The sequence below is a fragment of the Bemisia tabaci genome, chromosome 1 (assembly GCF_918797505.1).
Source record: "Bemisia tabaci chromosome 1, PGI_BMITA_v3".
Taxonomy (NCBI): Eukaryota; Metazoa; Arthropoda; class Insecta; order Hemiptera; family Aleyrodidae; genus Bemisia; species Bemisia tabaci.
The window spans coordinates 42,054,920-42,074,619 of record NC_092793.1 but is presented as its reverse complement, the minus strand read 5'-3'; the positions used below and the strand labels follow the sequence as shown (position 1 = coordinate 42,074,619).

At 38.8% G+C, this 19,700-nt stretch overlaps 1 protein-coding gene and 1 long non-coding RNA gene across 6 annotated transcripts in view; one reads left to right on the top strand and one right to left on the bottom strand.

Annotated features, from left to right (window-relative positions):
• Positions 1-19,700, top strand: part of LOC109032782 (neuronal acetylcholine receptor subunit alpha-9) — a gene marked incomplete at its 3' end in the record, with an annotated part of 237,131 nt that overhangs the window by 126,694 nt on the left and 90,737 nt on the right. For both annotated transcript variants that reach the window (XM_072306447.1, XM_072306446.1), the window contains 2 exon segments: positions 1,543-1,726; positions 4,699-4,915. In XM_072306447.1, coding sequence (XP_072162548.1) covers positions 1,543-1,726; positions 4,699-4,915 — 401 coding nt within the window.
• LOC140226051 (uncharacterized) overlaps positions 1,734-19,700 on the bottom strand; it is a 54,279-nt gene continuing 36,312 nt past the window's right edge. For 3 of the 4 annotated variants that reach the window (XR_011900869.1, XR_011900868.1, XR_011900870.1), the window contains 2 exons: positions 3,433-3,706; positions 1,734-1,872 (listed from right to left, as the gene is read on the bottom strand). This is a non-coding gene — a long non-coding RNA (uncharacterized lncRNA). Of the gene's footprint in view, positions 1,873-3,432; positions 3,707-15,307; positions 17,285-19,700 lie in introns of those variants that run through there. The other variant, XR_011900871.1, reaches the window with a different exon arrangement.

Here is a 19,700-nt window from a genome sequence, read left to right as displayed (position 1 = left end):
GCGCTGCCTGATAAGCCTCGTGTCAGAAATACGAGAACGGTAATTTCCAGCAGCGCTCTCTGGTCGTCAAATCGTGAGATAAACGTTAGAAACTGAATAAATACGTAAAATTACACAAGCAGATAGTGCGTTTTTAATTTATGTCTTATCAGTTGATACATGGTACCAACTGATACCAAGTATCATTTCAGATCTGTTGATACTTCGAACTGCCACCACTTATCAGTTTAGATCAGTTAGAAGCCATCAACTGACCCGATCAGAATTGATGTCTACTGATGCTCCGCGCCAAAACACCGTTGACAAACTGATACACCGTCAACTGATCATTTTTACCAGGGTACAATGATCTTATTACTCACTGTCAGTGTTAAAGTTGAGAGAGCGCTGCTATTCTTCTTCTTCTGAGCAGCCGTGGGGTTTGCCAAGTCTCCTTCTTCATAACCTGGGTCAATCGCTTCTAAGCAGTCACGATGATTAAGTAAAGCTTTCAACCTCACTGACCAGGGAAAGTAGTTGTCATCGGTTAGTTTTAGGTTCTTCGTAAGGCTGTTTTCTATTTCTGCCATGATGATTCGAAATACTTCTTCTGCGATTCACCACGAAAGAGAAGAACCGGACACTTCTTCAACAAAACTAACACGACGAACAAGACAAACAAAACTTCTACTGGGCCATAATAACCTGTTGGTCAGAGTATTTAAATAAATGAGTAAACATTACCTAAATAGCGCAATGATTTATTAACTTTTTCTGAATCACGAACTAAGACATTCTCACAGAAAAGGATATAAAAAATATAACCTCCAAAATTTAGACAAACAGAAGGAGGAGAAAAGTAGGGGACCAATCACAGGGTTGTATTGCTAGCATGACAGGGCTGCAGCAAAAGAAAACTAAAAGTTTGACATAATACCAACTTGCTGGATAAAGACTAATGTTTGGCATCATAATCAACAGAAAGAAAAAAATAACCCTGCCGCAAGCGGCATTGCATTTCTTCTTCGTCTACTATGATGCTACGCTCCGTGAAATAATCTTGGAGGATTCTGAGCAATGCATACGAGGAGAGAACTTACCTCCCTATGATGGTACCTTATTGGGATGGTTTTATCTTGCCACAAACTTTCAATTTAAAGCAAATGATCTGCCAAGTTCGGTGTTACTATAGAGAAAAAAAGGAGGTGTTTGCATTTCGGGCATCTTGGAATTTTTTTGATGACGTAGGTCGGCACAACGACTTTTATCATCGATTTTCTTAGAAATTGTCAGGAAATTGTGTACCTAATTTATGGGAAAAATTCATTCCATAAAAAGTGCTTGAAATTATATGATGAGTTGATTTAAGCAGAAAAATGGAACATTATGGTCCGTTTTTCATACTCCGAATTCCGGATTTCGCTGGCCAGGTTGTACCGACCTACGTCACAGGGTAAACAAACCTCAAGATGCAAACACCTACTTTTTTTTTCTGTATGCGGTGTTACGATCACATCATCATGAATTTAGGATCGATTCGTTTTTTTTTGGTTTTTATTTCAGTGCTGACTCACAGTACAACTCAGCAGTAATTAATACGAACGTAATAGTGAAACATGACGGTGAGGTAACCTGGCTGAGTCATGGCATCTACAGGAGTTCGTGCGATATTGACGTCGAGTATTTTCCATTTGACATCCAAAGTTGCGCCATGAAATGGGCCTCCTGGACGTACGACGGTTACATGGTAAGTCCAAGTACAATTTTTTTTCAATTTCACATCGAGCACCAGTTCACTCGAGGCGGAAATAAGCGCGTTTTTGAGGGTAATGCAGTTACCTACCTGCATTACGGAGCCCAAGTCGGCTGCGGGAAGGGAGCGCCTCCTCTTTTCTGTGGAAGAATGAATAATTTTGTTTAGAACCGTCAATTTTGTGATGTGTTATTATTTCATTTCTTCAAAAAAAGGCTTGATTTCCATCAGTAACTGAGTTTACCTAAAACAAGCTGACATCTCCGGCCCTCGGGTGCCAGATAAGGAAGCGATCCAGTGTTCCCTCCAATAGTTTATAAATTAAATTTAATCGACCGGAGGCGAGTTGAAACATGGCAATGCCGTGAGAGCAAAAATAGATCGTATTCGATACATCAAACGGGTGAGAATGTATCGATATTGATTGGTTCAAAACAAAAACATAGCCTCAAAAGTCAATTGAGTAATCTGACAGAGCGCTTTTTTATGATAGATTTTTGATGCGTATGAGTACTAATTAGCTAAAAGTAGTCAAATTGCTACGAAATTTCTCAGTTCCAGTTTTTCTGACAAATATCCTAACATTTTGGTTTGAAGTTATGTTTATTGTTTTGAACCAAACGATACATCGAACCACTATCGAATACGATCCATTACTACGTCTTAAATCAGCTGAGCTTTTTTGTAGATTTTCCAAAACTACCAAAAACCCTCAAAAACATTTTCGGGCAAAAAATCCGGTCGAGGAAATTGACGTGTTACTTACATCTTATTAACCAAAAACATTCCCCTTCACCCCTCCAAGAAGGTTGATAAAACTAAGTAACTATGAGATGGAAAGAACCTCTCTTAAATTCTAAGGGTCCACCAAGGCCACATGTCCAAACACTTACTCTATTTGGTTTAAAAAGAAGAAAAAAAAATAATCAGGCTTAACATTTTCCATGCGGCTGATTTCCATGAACTTGGTTTCCATGCCATATGCGCATGGAAATTTTTCCGTCCCAATTTTACATGCGGCTGATTTTCATGCAAATTTCGCATGGAACATTTTTACCAGGGTAATGAATCCTCCAGAGCAATTTTCTACCTTGTACAATGCTAATATTGTTTTTTTTTTTTTTTTTTTTTTTTTTTTTTTTAAATTATTCTCAAAATTTGAAGTGGGATAGGTAATGTTGGCTTCTCAAGAGCCACCGTACGTTTACCCGCTTTTGATTGAACGAGGGTTTGACAGTATAACGATTCAAACACGAAAAAACTGATCTGCCGGAAAACCATTTGGACCACCAATTGAATAGCATTGGTTTATTGGTGTGCTGTATCATAGTATATCCGAGTGATTTCAAAAAGCGAGCCCTCCTACTGGCACGCTCAAAACAACCGAGAAGCCCGAAGTCCGCCAGCCGAACCTTAAAGCTGCGGGACGCGAAACGTCATACAAAAATATGATGTAAACAATGATATCTTATTTGTCATTCAATCTAAAAATGGCCGACCCCGCCCGTCGGATCCGGGGCGGGGAGGGATAAGAAGCGATAATTACGACGAAACGGCGGCTATCAACCAATCACCTTCCAACAGTACCTAACGCCGTCGGCCTATTGGCGCGGAAATTGAAATTATGGTATAAGGTAAAACACGCGCGGGGGCGGGATGCCTCCTTGTAATTTAGTTGCTGTAATTTTTGGGATATTTACCTGAGAGTAGAGAGGTCAGACCATGGGCTTGGGCGGGACCAATTTTTTAATGGACAGGTGAAGGAAGTCGAGTGCCGCCTGCTTCAAACAAAGTCTCTATTCTTACAATGTAATTTCCTTATTTCTTGGGAGATAGCGGTGTACCCATTTGTCGCCTGCTATTCCCTTTGCGAGCCATCCTCATCTGCTTCTACGTATTTTTATCAAATGTTATCTGATGTATGTAAAACCCTCGTCAGATTCCGAATAATTCCGTTTGAATTTCAATGAAAACCTGAAAAGAATTGGACCAAAATTTACTGACAAACCTAGGCAAACTGGGTCAAATTTTTTGACATTTTTGTAGGCCTCGATTGCCCCGTTGAATAGCGTGTGGACCCAGATATTTTACTAATAAAAAAATTGGTAAAATTTTTACTGACATGTTCATATACATGAAATTAAAAAGGTTATCTAACAATCGATAAGTAAAGGTATCATCGGAAATCATAAAGAAAAGTGGCAAAATGAATAGACCCAGCCATTGAAGTTTTCCAATCTATAGTAATTAATATAATAAATTGAATCATTTCTCCCTCAGTGAGATTGGAGAGGCCAAGTAATATACCACCCCTCGCCCCCCGTCTCCCTCCCTCTTCCCCCCCCCCTTCCATGGGTCACCGGGTCACTCGTCCTACGACGGGTCCGGTGTCCGGTTCAACTCCAAGTCAGGTTACACGAGTTTGATAGTTCAAATGGTGGTTACGTCTCATGCAAAGCAACTTTTATGAGAACGTACTTTGCTACAGCGGTACAGATCCAGAAAATCACTCGCTTTATTAGCGAAACATTTCACAACAATGTATGCGCAATATTTTTATAGTCACGTCACTGCGATATTGCTGGATAAAAATTATGCATAATTTTGCAATTTGATATTATTGTACTGCTTTTAGTAACATTTCTAAAATATTACACAGCAATATTGTGCGCAATGTTTTAATGAAACATTAGTATGTGATATTGTGCGGGTGATGTTGCTGTGAACTATTATTAGAATGTTTCTAGCAACGTTTCATGAAGTATTTCTTAGTGATGTTGGCATGAAATATTGCAGAAACGTTGCAATCATGTTACTTAGACAATATTGCTAGTACTATATCACTTGCAAAATAACACCCAACCCCTCTGCAGGGTGGGTTGAGTCTTGACTTTTTTATACATAATTCTTTTTAAAGTGCACTTATTCTCATTGGTTTTTTATGATCGATCTGGTGAGGTGTGCAGCTGGATCTGGTCAAGCAAACGGAAGAAGGAGACGTGAGTAACTATCAAGCGAACGGAGAGTTTGATCTTATCGGCTTTGACTCAATCAAGAATGTCATTACCTACTCCTGTTGCGAGGAGCCTTACCCGGATATCACCTATTTCATCAGACTCCGGAGACGGCCCATGTTTTACGTCTTTAACCTCATCCTTCCGTGCATCCTAATTAACTGTATCGGTAAGTACAGCCCTTTACTTACTCCTTCCTCCCCTTTCCACCCTCTTGCGCTCTATTAATTAAGTATTTCTTCCAACAGCGATGCCATGTTGTCATCGCGTCCAAAAACCAAAAGGAGTTTTGAGATGGGTATACCCGTATACACTACTGCTGGGTTTCTAAAAAGTTGATGAAAGTAGGGTACAAATGTGAATTTTTTGTTACAGGGTGTCTACAAAAGTAGGAATATGGTAGGGTGGGCAGTGTTGCCGGATTACGTGCATAAAATTTCTCAAGGCACTCAGGCTATACATATAGGCGGTGAAACTACCAGACCACTCATGTCATTAGCGGTGTTTAAACATCTTTGCTCCCATTTTATTTTTTGGACGGAGAACAAATCAATTTCAACCCTTGAAGTTTTCAAAGTGTTTCCTCCGGACAGACAAGAAAAATCACGGACATTTTCCAAAATTGACAATAAGTGCACGGTGCGTCTGAACGAGTTTAAATTTTTTGACGAGTCACAAGCAAAACCTCTCCAGGTTCTTAAAGTAGAATGTCTACTGACAATGAGTCACTGAAGCTAAAAAGAAAGAAAATCTGTCGAGTTCCTGGAAAATAAAGTCAATTTAAAGATATTTTTGGGCTAAAATTGCCAAATTACCCATAGCAAGACCCGTCATATTATTTAAAAAAAAAAAAATTCCCGGATATAATGTCTAAGTTTCTTAAATATGCATACTTTAAGCCGCCAAATACTTAGACTACCAATTTTAACCATATGGTGGATTTTGGGGTCCTATAATGAGCCCTCAGAGCCAAAAATTGCCTTTGAAGTTTGCTGCCTCGTAGCCATGAGGCGCTTTTCGCAAAATTGAAAAAACGTTGCCAAATCTCAATTTTTTCCAGTTTTATGCTGATAACTTTTTCTGTAATGCAAAAATCGTAAAACTGTTTGCTTGACATGAAAGAACATAAAATTAAAAAGAAATTGGTGTATACATGTTCTATTTTAGCATCAAAATTGACTTGCTGGGGGGCATCGAATCTCTGGCTCGCGGAGAGCACTGTGCGGCGCGCGCACCGGGAGCTATGCAGCGTGGCTGTCCAACATGCCGTTTTATTTTAAGGGGGCAATCGATTTGAAACTTTCGTTACAGGTAGGTAAAAGGTAGTTACTTGTATAAATACGATTTTTCCAAAATTTCGTCAAGCGGGTTGCATACCCTGCTCCTCAATACCCAATTGAGTGATTTTGAAGAGGCACCTTGGGACTTCTCGGTGATACATTGGATCGCTTTCTTAGGAAATCGAAAGTGGCACAGAGACCGCACAAAAAAAAACAATCCATATGTCACTGAAATGCGATTGTCCATTGTCGAAACATAAAATATATTTAATCATAAAAATCTAAGATATCTTGCGTTAATTATGTTTTTCCTTCATCCATACTGTAAATTTTGTTTTCAAGGGTAAGTCGAAAGATTTGACACGAACGAACGAACTTATTTTGAAGAAACTATCGAAATAAATACTCATGCTGCTTCATGCAAGTTATTTACGATAGCTTAATTGCATGGATACGTAGGTAATTAGCACAGCGAATCAATTTCATGGGAGATGTAACTATTTCCGTGTCATTATACTTTTTTCGCGATTTAACTTCAGTACTTTATGTTTAAAAAAGAGAAGTCCTTTACTATTAAGGAGGATCCTTCTGAAACTGTCCCATAGGGTTTTCATCATTTTCCCATGGGTTTTCATGGAATCCCATAGGATTCTCGTGAAAACCCATGGGATCTGACTGGCTCCCATGGGGATCGATGGGGTCCTCATGGGGAACGATGGAGACCTCATGGGGAATGATGGAGACCTCATGGGGAACGACGAGGACCTCATCGGGAACGACGGGAACCTCATGGGGATGGATGGGGACCCTATGAGGATCAATGGGCACCATTGGGGACCCCGTGGGAACTGATGGGGTGACGACCAAGGCTCATAGGGCAACTAAGAGAGTTGAATAGAGAACTTAAGAAATTCCTAAGTGTCTGCTGGGAACCTATCAGGCAAAACACGCAAATCAGGGCCTTGAAGCCGGGGCCCGTAAGCCATAGATGAGATAGATGAAGGAAAAGTGTAGGTAAGTATGAACACGAGTTGGTTTAAGGTTCAATAGCGGAGCAAGGACCTTGAAGCACATGACTAAAGTCGAATTATAATCTAAAAAACACTAGATGGGGCCGAAGCCCTACCTTCTCAAAAAGATGATGAAAACTTACATCACGTATCTCTAGGAGACGGCAAAAGACTGAATGGCGGCCGGGCCCCCCACTCCCCAGGCAATGCCAATTGCCCTCTCCCCAATGGCCGACAGCCCGTAGAGAGAGACCAATCAACGTGCCCTGGGACCAGAAGGACGCGACCGCGTGTTATTCAAATTATAAGTCGGGAGACCGGGTTATACAACCTATCATTTTTTTTTAAATTAGAGAAAGTAAGGAAATGCTGATTATAACAAAATTGGAAGAACAATTACTTTTACCCCTGTTGAATGAAAAAAATAAAACGAAGCACCTACCAAAAAAATAAAATAAAGTGAAAAATAAAATAAAGTAAAACATAAAATAAAGTAAAAAAATAAAATGAAGTAAAAAATGAAATAAAGTAAAAGAATAAAATAAAGTAAATAAATAAAATAGAATAGATAAATAAATAAAATAAAGTAAATAAATAAAATAGAATAGACAAATAAATAAAATAAAGTAAATAAATAAAAGAAAGAAGATAAATAAAATAAAAGGCATAAATAAAATTAAGTAAATAAATAAAATACCAGAAGTCTAAAGAAAATCAATCTAAAAAAACAAAATAAAGTAAAATGACGTAAAATAATATATTGAAGTGAAAAAATAAAATGACGTAAAATAATGCATTAAAATAAAAATCCAAAAAAACCATGTAAATTGGTCGAGATATTCTGGCTGCCCGTTCAATTGGAAACTAAATGCGGGTTTTTCGTCTCCCCGTTCAAAGTCTCGCCATAGCTCAGTAGGTAGGATTCTCGTCTTCGGTTAGGTAATTCCCAGGTTCAATTCCCGACGTAGGCAAAAAAATTCTACACGTAAATAACGAGAACTAAGTGTCCACAAAAGTCTCATGGACCTTATTTTTCGCAGTTTAAGAAATTATTAATAATAAATTAATACCCCCCCCCCCCCGGAAATTGACCCGGGGTTTTCCCCCATGGATCAATTATGGCCCATGGGGTAAAAAGTGCCCATGAGGCAGTAAGTTCCCATGGGCATGGGGAATTCTACTTTCTCATGGGGAAAAACCCCGGGCCACTTTTCAATGGGGATTTATTTTCAAAAACTCCATGGGGCAGTTTCATAAGTTTCATAAGGTAGATTTTCAAGGAGCCCTGCTAAAAATGACCATGTTGGTAACAAGTTGGTCTGGCCCAACATGGTAGCAACAGGGCGAATAGAACCCGTTATCATATATGATATCAACACGTTACCAATATGATATCACATACTGAAAAAAAAAGTTCCAAAATGCTTAAAAGGTGCGCTCCACGTTCTAAGGCTTAATTTTCATCGCGGTCACCAGAGAAGTGACGCTAAGAGAACTCGACATTGAACGTTCGCCAGAAATAAGCCGCGCTGCGCCCGAGTTCCCAAGCGGTCACCCATCGAAGTACTAACTACGCCCGACGTTGCTGAGCTTCGGTGGTCGCCTCAAATGTCGCCGCCACTCCGCCACGGACGCTGGGGGAAGTGGCTAATTTAGTACTAATGAACGTCCCCAGATCTGGTTCAATGATTAGAAGCAATGATATTCTTGCAATTCTGTACATCATTCAGTTTCACAATGAAGATACGAAAAAAATATGAAGTAGATCAAGTTTTTGAAAGAGAGGAGTACAAACAACACATGAAAAAAATAAAATAAAGTATGGACGGATAAATAGTTATAAAAATATAATGCCGTTCGGTTCACAAAACCCAATAGGTACTTAGGTTTGTGTCACCGAACAACCGTACACCGAATTAAGGGTTCGGTAAAAGCCACCGAACATTTTTTTTTCCAGTGCAATGATATCAGTATGTTCCCATGATGGGACCAACAGATACTAACTTTACATCAACTCTTTATCATGATGGTAGTCCAAATTGATAGCATCATGTTACCATATTTTTACAATGTTGTTAACAACATTTTTTTTAAATCATGTTTATATCATATTGGGACTTGCCATATTGCTAGCATGTTGGTATCATTTTGGTCTTTTACCCCAAGTTGATATCACATTGATACCATGTTGACATCATCTTGATACCAACATTGGCGTTTTAGACCCTGTTAGTAACAACATAGTCTCAACATGTTACCAACATGGTCATTTTTAGCAGGGGAGGATGCAAATTGGTCTAGGGATGAGCACGGTAAAGTATTTGCACGGACAGGCTTTGCAAAAATTTCTATTTTCTCTCCCGGAGCAGTCAGTCGTAAATTTGACGTATCCGCGCATGTGGTATTTACGTTTAGTTAAAAATCCAAAAATCCGGCTCTGTTGGACATTAGAAGCATTTCTTCATACTTTTAAACACACCGCAGGTCTTTAGCTCACTCTCAGACCGAGAAATGGATGCCACATGCCACAAGGTGCCTCTTCAAAATCACTTAATTGGGTATTGAGGAGCAGGGTATGCAACCCACTTGACGAAATTTTGGAAAAATCTTATTTATACAAGTAACTATACCTTTTACCTACCTGTAACGAAAGTTTCAAATCGATTGCCCCCTTAAAATAAAACGGCATGTTGGACAGCCACGCTGCATAGCTCCCAATGCGCGCGCCGCACAGTGCTCTCCGCGAGCCAGAGATTCGATGCCCCCCAGCAAGTCAATTTTGATGCTAAAATAGAACATGTATACACCAATCCTATATATTAAAATGCAAAGTTCCGAATCTTGGGGCATTAACTTTGAGAGAACCACCGGACCGATTTGCGTGATCTTTTTTTTTAAATGAAAGCCCCTGAGCTGTAGATTTGCAGGCTGTGATCGTTTTTTCGATTTTCTCAAATTTTCTCCCATAATTTTCTCAAATTTTCTTCGATGCATTAAAACGGAGGTCCGAATCTTTGGACGTTAACTCTGAGAGAACCACCGGAGCGATTTGCATGGGGTTTTTTTTAAATGAAAGCCTGTGATCTGTCGATTTGCAGGCTGTAATTGTTTTTTCGATTTTCTCAAATTTCTTACTTTTATCGACGCGTAAAGTTCAGCTGTTTCGAGCGGTCATCTGGCCGCTACCTGCTTGCCCGTCCCTAGATACCCCCCCTAGGGTCTCAGCCACCCCTCCCACTGTGTTCTTTCGGTCATCTCCGTTTTCTTTCGTATAGCTTTCCTCCCACCAACCTCAAAGAAGGTTTGGGTCGCATTGTTGTTCGTCACTCACCACCCACATTCCGTCGCAATCTCTCGGCTACTCCGCTTCACCACTTCTTGATAGGCATCCTGGCGGTTTGACTGACCCTGACTTATTAACTGCAGCGGTGCGCACACGTATTGCTAACAACATGTATTGTTATGGACATTTCATTCTTATTTGTTCTTTTCTCTTTCCAACTTTGTTTCAAATTTGCTTCGTTTCTTCCTCTCTCTTTATTTTGTTGGTCGGTCGACTACGTTGATCGGCTTTTTGCTATTGAAAGCACCTTAAGACTTCATGGATTTTCAATATCATCATTTGATCTTCCGGAATTGCTTCCAATTAACCTGAATCTTCAAGGGTCAGAGCCTGACTCTCCTCCCCCTAAAACTATGATTCCATGATTTCTGCCGCTAACCCAGAGCAACATCAAATTATTTCTGAAATAATTAGTCTCATCCAAAATCCATCTTACACGTGTAATGCGATTTTCATTGATGGTCCAGGAGGATCGGGAAAAACTTTCGTTTAAGAATGTCTTACTGCGTATTGTACAAAGGAAAACTTAGACGTCATCTCCGTTGCTTGGACAGGTATCGCCGCATCGTTGCTACCTAACGGTCGGGCGGTTCATAGCAAATTCAAAATTCCTTCGGTTCTGAATGAGAATTCTGTGTCGAGTCTGACGGTTAGCTCAAGAGAGGCTGAGACTATTCGGAAAACAACGATCATTTTTTGGGGTGAAGCTCCCATGGGTGTCACGCATGCTATGGCATGCATCGACCGACTTCTTAGAGAATGGGTAATGATATCCCTTTTCGAGGAAAAATTGTCGTCTAGGGTGGTGATTTTAGACAGATTTTACCCGTTGTTCCGCATGCTTCTCGCCAAACATTGGTGCAAAATGCAATCAAATTCTCACCACTTTGACCTCTTTTCAAAATCAGAAAACTTACTCAAAATATGAGAACTTTGCAGGACGAAGCGGAGTTTGCAAAATTTTAACTCGAAATAGGTGATGGTGTTTACCTTTCTGCTAAAAAAGGCCATGCCGGAATTCATTGATTTACCGACAAGCAGTAGGTATTACTGAAACTGATATTATTACTGAAATTTATGGAAAAGATAGCTTCCTCATGTTCGAACGTAGATTTCACAAAGTGCGCAATTCTGGCCCCTAAAAATAAGCATTGCAATGAAATTAACGACAAGGTTGTTGAAGTTCTTTCAGGTGTCTCTAAAACGCACTTCAGTGTTAACAGGCTCATTGTAGGGGAAGAGGGAGAGGCTCTCAATTTTCCCCTCGAATTCTTGGACAGTTTTAATCTTAGTGGCTTACCACCGCACAAACTCACACTTTTGGAGGGGGTTTTTGTCATGCTTTTAAGAAACCTCAACGTTTCTAAAGGTTTATCGAATGGTACCCGATTGATCGTCTGGAAACGTTATGAAAATTGTCTTGATTTGCAGGTCATTTCCGGCGAGAAGGCCGGTGAAAGAATTTCACTGCCAAGAATTGATTTGTCACCTGCAGACTCCTCCCTCTCCCTTTCTCCTTTAAGAGGCGAAAATTTCCAATTCGCATTGCGTTCTGCATGACCATCATCAAAGCTAAGGGTCAAACACTGAAGCGAGTCGGCATTTATTTACCCTAAACAGTTTTTGGCCATGGTCAACTATATGTTGCACTCTCACGAGCTAAATCGTACACAAATTTTGAAGTCCAAATTCTTCCCAAAGGCAACCGTACAAAAAACATCGTGCACAAAGAGGTGCTTCGATCTTTTATAAATCCCAAAAGCCTCATAGTCATTAGAAAATTATCAAAAAATAAAAATAAAAAAAAATTAAAAAATAACACAAAAAAAAAGAAAAACTAATAATGCGAGCTTTTTATAACATTTTTCGGTAGAATGGCAGTCTCCACCCTGTAACGCAGAGAGGCAGTTAAATTCCTTGATCTTCTGCCGCAGAATCATCATCATTATTAAACAGATTCAACTAATCGCTCCGATTCCAAATAAGCTACTGCACCATCATTGCTAGCTGTGGAGGGCGCCCGTAGGGCGCCCGGAGCAGCTAGTTTCTTTGTAATTTTATGTTCTTTCATGTCGTGCCAACAGTTTTACGATTTTTGCATTACAGAAAAAGGTATCAGCATAAAACTGGAAAAATTGAGATTTGGCATCGTTTTTTCAATTTTGCGAAAAGCGCCTCATAGCTAGTAGGCAGCAAACTTCAAATTCGGATTCTACGACCCAAAAATAGGGGGAAAGCACCCGTGGTGTGTTCCGTCACGTTTTGCTAGCAAGATCTAGGTACCTACTTTTAAGTCTCTGATGCCTGGACTATTTGTATAAAGCAGAGAGAAGGAGGAGGAGGGTCAGTTCCCATCCTATTATCTATTTTATATTAGGTTAATTAATTTTTGCTCTCCAGAAATGATTTAAATGACTTCACGTGATTGATAGAATATATGCTGTATTGATATGACCTTTTGAGGGATAGTGTTTTGCATAGAAACTCAACTTTCTGTAAATATTGCCATTTGTTATAATTTTTAATAAAGCCGTGTCAAACTCAAAAATTCTCGGAAAGTAGTCAAACAAGGTACCCTATCTTATTTTAAATTCTATGTAATTTTACGTGGTTACAGTGGTTTTTTGATCAAACACTTCTAACATGCTCAAAAATTAGGAAAATGGAGCTGAAAACGGATTTTTTTTTCCAGAAAAGTGTCATTTTTGATCCCAGAAGAAATTATCCCACTGCCAAACATAATTACTTACAATGATGTTGAACATACTTTCTTAAACCCAAATTTAACGTAATTTTCAGTTACATCATTTATTTTAACTTTAAAGCTTATCTTAAAGCGACAAAATCTCAAAAATAACTAAAAAGTTAAATTTCATCATTTTTTTCAAACTTTTTTAAAACCAAAATTCAGTGCTAAGACACCTCAAAAAGGTTTTACGGCAATCTTCAATAGCCCTATATAAGAGGAAATTTTATGAACTTTTCATTTTGCACCTTGTTTTTTTTCTTAGACGCCTTTACACACGTAAAAAATAAGAAAAACCGCGGGAAAATTTTTTTCAGGCAAACTGCAATTTTTTTCAACATTGCCTCCGCATAATCACGAGGGACGCCAAAAATACAAATAAAGGTACATTTCTTACACAAAATTTTACCAGCTTTTTGATAATTACCATGGTTTGATGTGAAAAGTTGTTTGCATTCATGAAAAACCACAACACCCTGAGAGAAAGCCTTTCCCTGGTAAAAATGGCAAGTGTTAGGTCAGTGAATTTTCCACTGAGGTCAGTGCAATTTGCTCTGAGGTCAGTTCAGTTTTCTCTGACGTAAGTGTTAAAGCACTTACCCAAGAAGTCAGCACTGAGGTAAGAGGCACTGACGTCGGGAGAAAGACTTACCTAAGTGCAGAGATGTCTCTGAGGTAAGCGGGACTGAGGTCAGGACTTGGTTCAGAGGGTAAGTCTCTGACATCAATCTTAATCGAACCGCACTCACTCCCAAAAAGTAGAGATGGCTCCCCCTTCCCCCACCCTATTTCATTTTCGTGGGGGAATATTTCCTCGGGACACGGGGACCACAAACTTTATCTTTCAGAGAGGCATATTTTGTAGAAGGTGGGATTTTCTAAGAGGGAAGGAAAACTAGTTTAAGTAGCCACACTCTTGAATAATTTGTTTTACCCTCTTCGTTTAAGATGGCACTTAAATAATTAAAACACAACAAAAAATGAGATCGATAAAAATATTATCACCGCTAAAATATGTATTTAGATATATTTATTTAAGCATTATTATTTTTTTATAAAAAAAAATAGTTTTAAATTTGGTTTTAATTTTTTTCAGTTTTAACTGTTTTTAAAATGTTTCAGTCTCAATTTTTTTTAAAATTTTCCTACTTTATTTTCAATTCTTTTTTAACTTTTTTACTCCTTTACTTTCAATTTTTGTATCTGCTAATTTATATTTTTTGTATAATTTCAACTTTCATTATTTTTTTTGCATCATTAGCTTTAATTTTGAATTTTAGTGCGATCCATTTTTTTTTCAAAGAAACGTAACTTACAAAACTTCATTTACATGTTGATTGATTAAAAAAGAATAATAGAAAAATTAAGTATCGGATTCACATTCAAAGACAAAATCATCATTTGCTGGCAAAATTACCCCAATGGGGGCCGTGAAATGGTAAAATTACGCCCCTAATACGTACACGCGCAGGTAGTGTAGTGGTTCAATCGCTAGGACGATCACAGAAGTTAAGTTACGTCGGGCGTAGTTAGTACTTAGATTGGAGACCGCATGGGAACGAGCGATGTCCCCTGAAGATTGTGATACTTGCTTGGGATTGAAAACTCACAGCAGCCCTCCCTGATCGTCAAATAGTGACTTAACGTACCTGGCAGATCGGTAATTAACGAAATTTTTGCCTGTGCAGTATTTCTGGGAGTTTCCACTCCGCTTACGTCTGAGACACTTAGGTCAGTGCAACTTACATCAGAGGCACTTGCCTTTGGAACAGACCTAACACTGAGGTAGCAGATCAGCGCCCGGCAGCACTGACATCAGTGCTTAGGTCTGTTCCAAAGGCAAGTGCTACTGATCTGAGCACTTGCCATTTTTACCAGGGTTGTTATTGAACAATTTGTAAATTTTTAACGTCTCAAAAATTGGCTTCCAAGTACACTTAAATAACTTCAAAAATGTATTCGTTGACATTTTTTTAACTTTCATGTGCTATTAAATTGGTATCATAAAAGTTACTTCAAACAAAAATTACTAAACTTGAAAAGTCTGGGTATATGTTAAGAAAGTGGTTCTTAACCGAGCAGCCGGGTTTTCCAATAGCCAACTTTAACGCCATATCTAACTCTCTTCAAAAAATTTCAGGTATGCAATTTTTTGGAAATTTTATGCTCTAAACTTTATTACCATCATTTGATTGTATCCTCAGTTTCCAGCTGTCAAAAAGCCGAAAATCGTTGGAATTCTGAAATTTCTGGAGAAATCAAGTTTTAGCGTAATTTCCCCCTTCAATACGCTTTTCAGGTACATGCTGTAAAATTTAAAGAAAAACCAGTATGTTATTCGTCTTGCAAATTTCATCACCTTTCTAAAAAGTGTATATAAATTATACCTCTGTCGAAAAATAATTGATCGAAAGCGCTGGAAACGGGGAAAATAGCTGAATTCGTTGTTAAAATATTGACTTCATGCTTTGGAATGGTTCGTCTCGCAATTCGGGCATAAAAGATGAATAGGTAAAATGAATGGGTGTACCTATGTAAAGTTTAGCGCACTTTTCAGTAATGTCGTTGCTTTTCACCTTAAATCAATTATTTTGACCTAAAATTGGCCAAGGACGCGAAAAATCGTGAATTTTCAGCAGATTTTGTCGGTTGTTGTTTTTAAATATGAAAATTCAGAATGAAGGGAACCTTCATATACCTTCATAACCTTTAGTTTTGCATACGATTCTTAGTCAAAGTTTTATGATCTTTCAAATTGATTACCAGCAATTTTTTTGTTTGACGCAATATTCTTGAGTTATAAAGGAACATCCGTATGTACGTTCTCGTTGAAAATCGTCATAAGCCGCCATTTTGAAAAACTGCGACTTGACCACTTTCCCGGTGGAATTATTTGGTAAACTTTCTTTTCTGTCTTATTGGGTACCTAGGGACCCTATATACCAAAGGAAAAGTTTGTGCTAATTTGTCGGAGGTAAAAAGCTAGAATGACTGGACTAACTCTACTTTAAGATCCTAAAGAGTTCTCGCTTGTGACTCGTCAAAAAATTTAGACTCGTTCAGACGCACCGTGCGTGGTTTTAGGTGTAGAAAAGAAAGTAAAACAGGAAATCTAACATGTTGAAAACCGAAATACGTGGTCTGGTAGTTTCACCGTAAATATGTACCTGCTACTCTATGCACGGTGCGTTTTAAACAATTTTAATGCGGTCAACATACCACCCGCGATTTTTTTGCGGAAATGTCAACTAGAAGGCCTACTGATTGAGGAACAACAAACCGCGAAATCTGTGATGGGGCCGTTTTTGAGAAAATGCGATTTTTCGCTTTTTTGGCGGGAATTTCGGGTCAAGGCGCTGAAAAAGTCAAGTTAGGCTGTTTTTGTAGTTCGTAAATGCATATCCTATACATTTTGAGTCAATCAAGTGCCAGTAGATAGCTATTCGTGCATATTGCCCAAAATTCATATCCTTAAATCCACGACTTTTGGGTTTTTGGGGGGTTAGTCAAGGAGAAATCCGAAAAAAAGAGGGTTAACCCGGAACAAATTGCTTAACAAACTTTTCCTACGTAAACTTCTTCAGTAGGTCCTATTGAACAACATACCAAAAGTTTACCACGGTTCGCTCCCGGAACACCCCCCCAAATTGCCTAAATTTCAAAATGGCGGCCATAATAAGGCCTCTGGGAGTTCGATTTTTTTAAAAATACGCATACAGTGTCATGTGAGGTGTCAATTCCTATTAATTTTGGTCGTAGATTTCAAATATGAAGGTGAATTTTTGAAATGTTTACGTGACATCCCTAGTATACTAGGGACTTCACCCTCCTGCCTTTCAAAGCTGGCCGCCATCTTTGCATTTGGAGCAATCCCTTTGACTTGAGGGCTTTTATGACTTCATAAATGAAATCTACGACCAAAATTACATAAGAAATGATACCTCACTTGCCTTATCACGCGAACTTTTTAAAAATCCACCCTCTTGACTTTCAAAATTGGCTGCCATCTTTGATTTGGGGTACCCCCTTTTGATCAAGGGACTTTTTTTACTTCATATTTGAAATCTACGACCAAAATTACGTAGGAATTGACACCTCACATGACACTGTATGCGTATTTTTAAAAAAATCGAACTCCCAAAGGCCTTATTATGGCCGCCAATTTGAAATTTAGGCATTTGGGGGGGGGGGGTGTTCCGGGAGCGAACCGTGGTAAACTTTTGGTATGTTGTTCAATAGGACCTACTGAAGAAGTTTACGTTGGAAAAGTTTGTTAAGCAATTTGTTCCGGGTTAACCCTCTTTTTTTCGGATTTCTCCTTGACTAACCCCCCAAAAACCCAAAAGTCGTGGATTTAAGGATATGAATTTTGGGCAATATGCACGAATAGCTATCTACTGGCACTTGATTGACTCAAAATGTATAGGATATGCATTTACGAACTACAAAAACAGCCTAACTTGACTTTTTCAGCGCCTTGACCCGAAATTCCCGCCAAAAAAGCGAAAAATCGCATTTTCTCAAAAACGGCCCCATCACAGATTTCGCGGTTTGTTGTTCCTCAATCAGTAGGCCTTCTAGTTGACATTTCCGCAAAAAAATCGCGGGTGGTATGTTGACCGCATTAAACTTGTTTAAAACGCACCGTGTATGACATAGAGTGCAAAAAAGTCACAATGTACGATAGCACCGATGAAGTCATTCTTTGAGACTGTATTGTCCAGTAATTCTTTTTTTATTTATTTTTGTAATTACACATTAATAATTACTAAGTCCATTTTTTAGACCTTACGGGTCTTTACAAATTTTTTCTTAAATTTATTACAATAGAATAGGGGTAAACACCGTTTTATAGATAGGGGCACGTATGAGGAGAGATAATGGTGGATGGATGGAGATGAAGTGAAAGTACAAATCTTGAAAAAAGCGTGAGAAAACTACTTAATACTAACTATAGCAATTCCTAGAACTAAATGCCCAGTGAATCTTTTTATTAATAGTGCTTTCGCCCCGTCAGTCGACTAAGACTGTGGGGGCCAGAGGCACCAGCCTAATATCGACGGAAATGAGCCGTGCTCAGCTCATAAGCTTTGCGTCTTTTTAGCCTCCTCGTATCGGACACCCAGTCCAAAAGCGCTATCGCCTCGGGGTGGGGTGCACGCCTAGTCGCTCTTCATAGTTATTGTACTGTCGAGAGATGCATACATATCCATTTTTTCTATTCCGAGTTCATCTCTAATATCGATGTTACGCTCGTACCACCTGACCCCTGCCATTTGCCTGAGAATCTTGTTTTGGACTATTTCGATAATTTTTAGGTTCGAACTGGTGGCGCACGCCCAAATCTGAGAGCCGCAGGCCCAGATTGGCCTTAACATGGACTTGTAAATGAGAACTTTTTTTTTTTTTAACTTTAATTTAGAATGCTTCCCAAGAAGCCATAGCATTTGTCTGTGCTTTAGATCGATCTGCTTTTTTTAATTAGGATGTGTTCTTTGCATTTTAATTTGCAGTCCATGGTAAGGCCAAGGTAATTAAGGGGCCTTCTGTGCATGGGGAATGGCAATTTTGTTTAAAATTACTGGGATATGAACATATGGTCCCAGAGTAAACACCACATTGACTGATTTAGTGGCGTTGAGCGCTGAGAATGTCCAGTAATTCTGAGATTACTGTGCAGCGACTAGCCGTATGAGCGGAGTCCAAGGTAGGGTGAAAATGGGAATTTGAGTGCAGTTGTTGCCAGATTGTGCAGAAAAAAGTAATCCAATCATTGGTGCGACATGGCAACATGATAGTCCTGACCAGTCGCATGACAGTTTTGACTCAAGTGACCTAAGGTGAAGTCAGGTAACTGGGCCAGACCCTATATATTTCTGCCCTATTAGAGCTAACTTACGTAACTTTAACTTAATGAGAAGACAACATCTTCGTCTTCATCTTCTTTTTCACCAAGTATTTTACAGAAATTGATGTTCCAGGAGCTGGGACCGCATTATACTGCGCGGCCGCCACCTTGAATTTTGAGATGTTGAAAATCTGACCAAAAGTTGACCCGTTGAAAAATACCCCCTAAAACCGAATTTCACGAAAATCGATCGAAGTGAAGCCAAGACATTATATTAGGCCACGGCCGCCATTTTTATCAAATACGATTCGTTTAAACTTTATGTATATTAAACATAAACTTTACCCTTGCCGGTAGGTATTTTATAGATTTTGTTAACACTTTTTTACATAAATTTTACAGAAAATTTTTATAAAAATTTATCTTCACAAGACTATTTTTTTAATGTAAATTTTAAACTTGTTTTACATTTTTTTACGTAAATTCATCCGTCAAAGTTTTGATTTTTCATTTACGTAATTTTTACGTAAAGAAATGTATGTAAATTTTACTTCGTTTCACAAATTTGTATTTTTTTTACAAAGGCTGCTACTAGAGTACAGCTTCACCCCAAAAACGCCTGTGAAGATTGGAGTCCAATAACATACAGAGATTGCGTTCACAGATTGCACGGTTTAACCGTTCTGCTACACCATTTTGAGATTGCACCTTCCACGCACCAAAAATT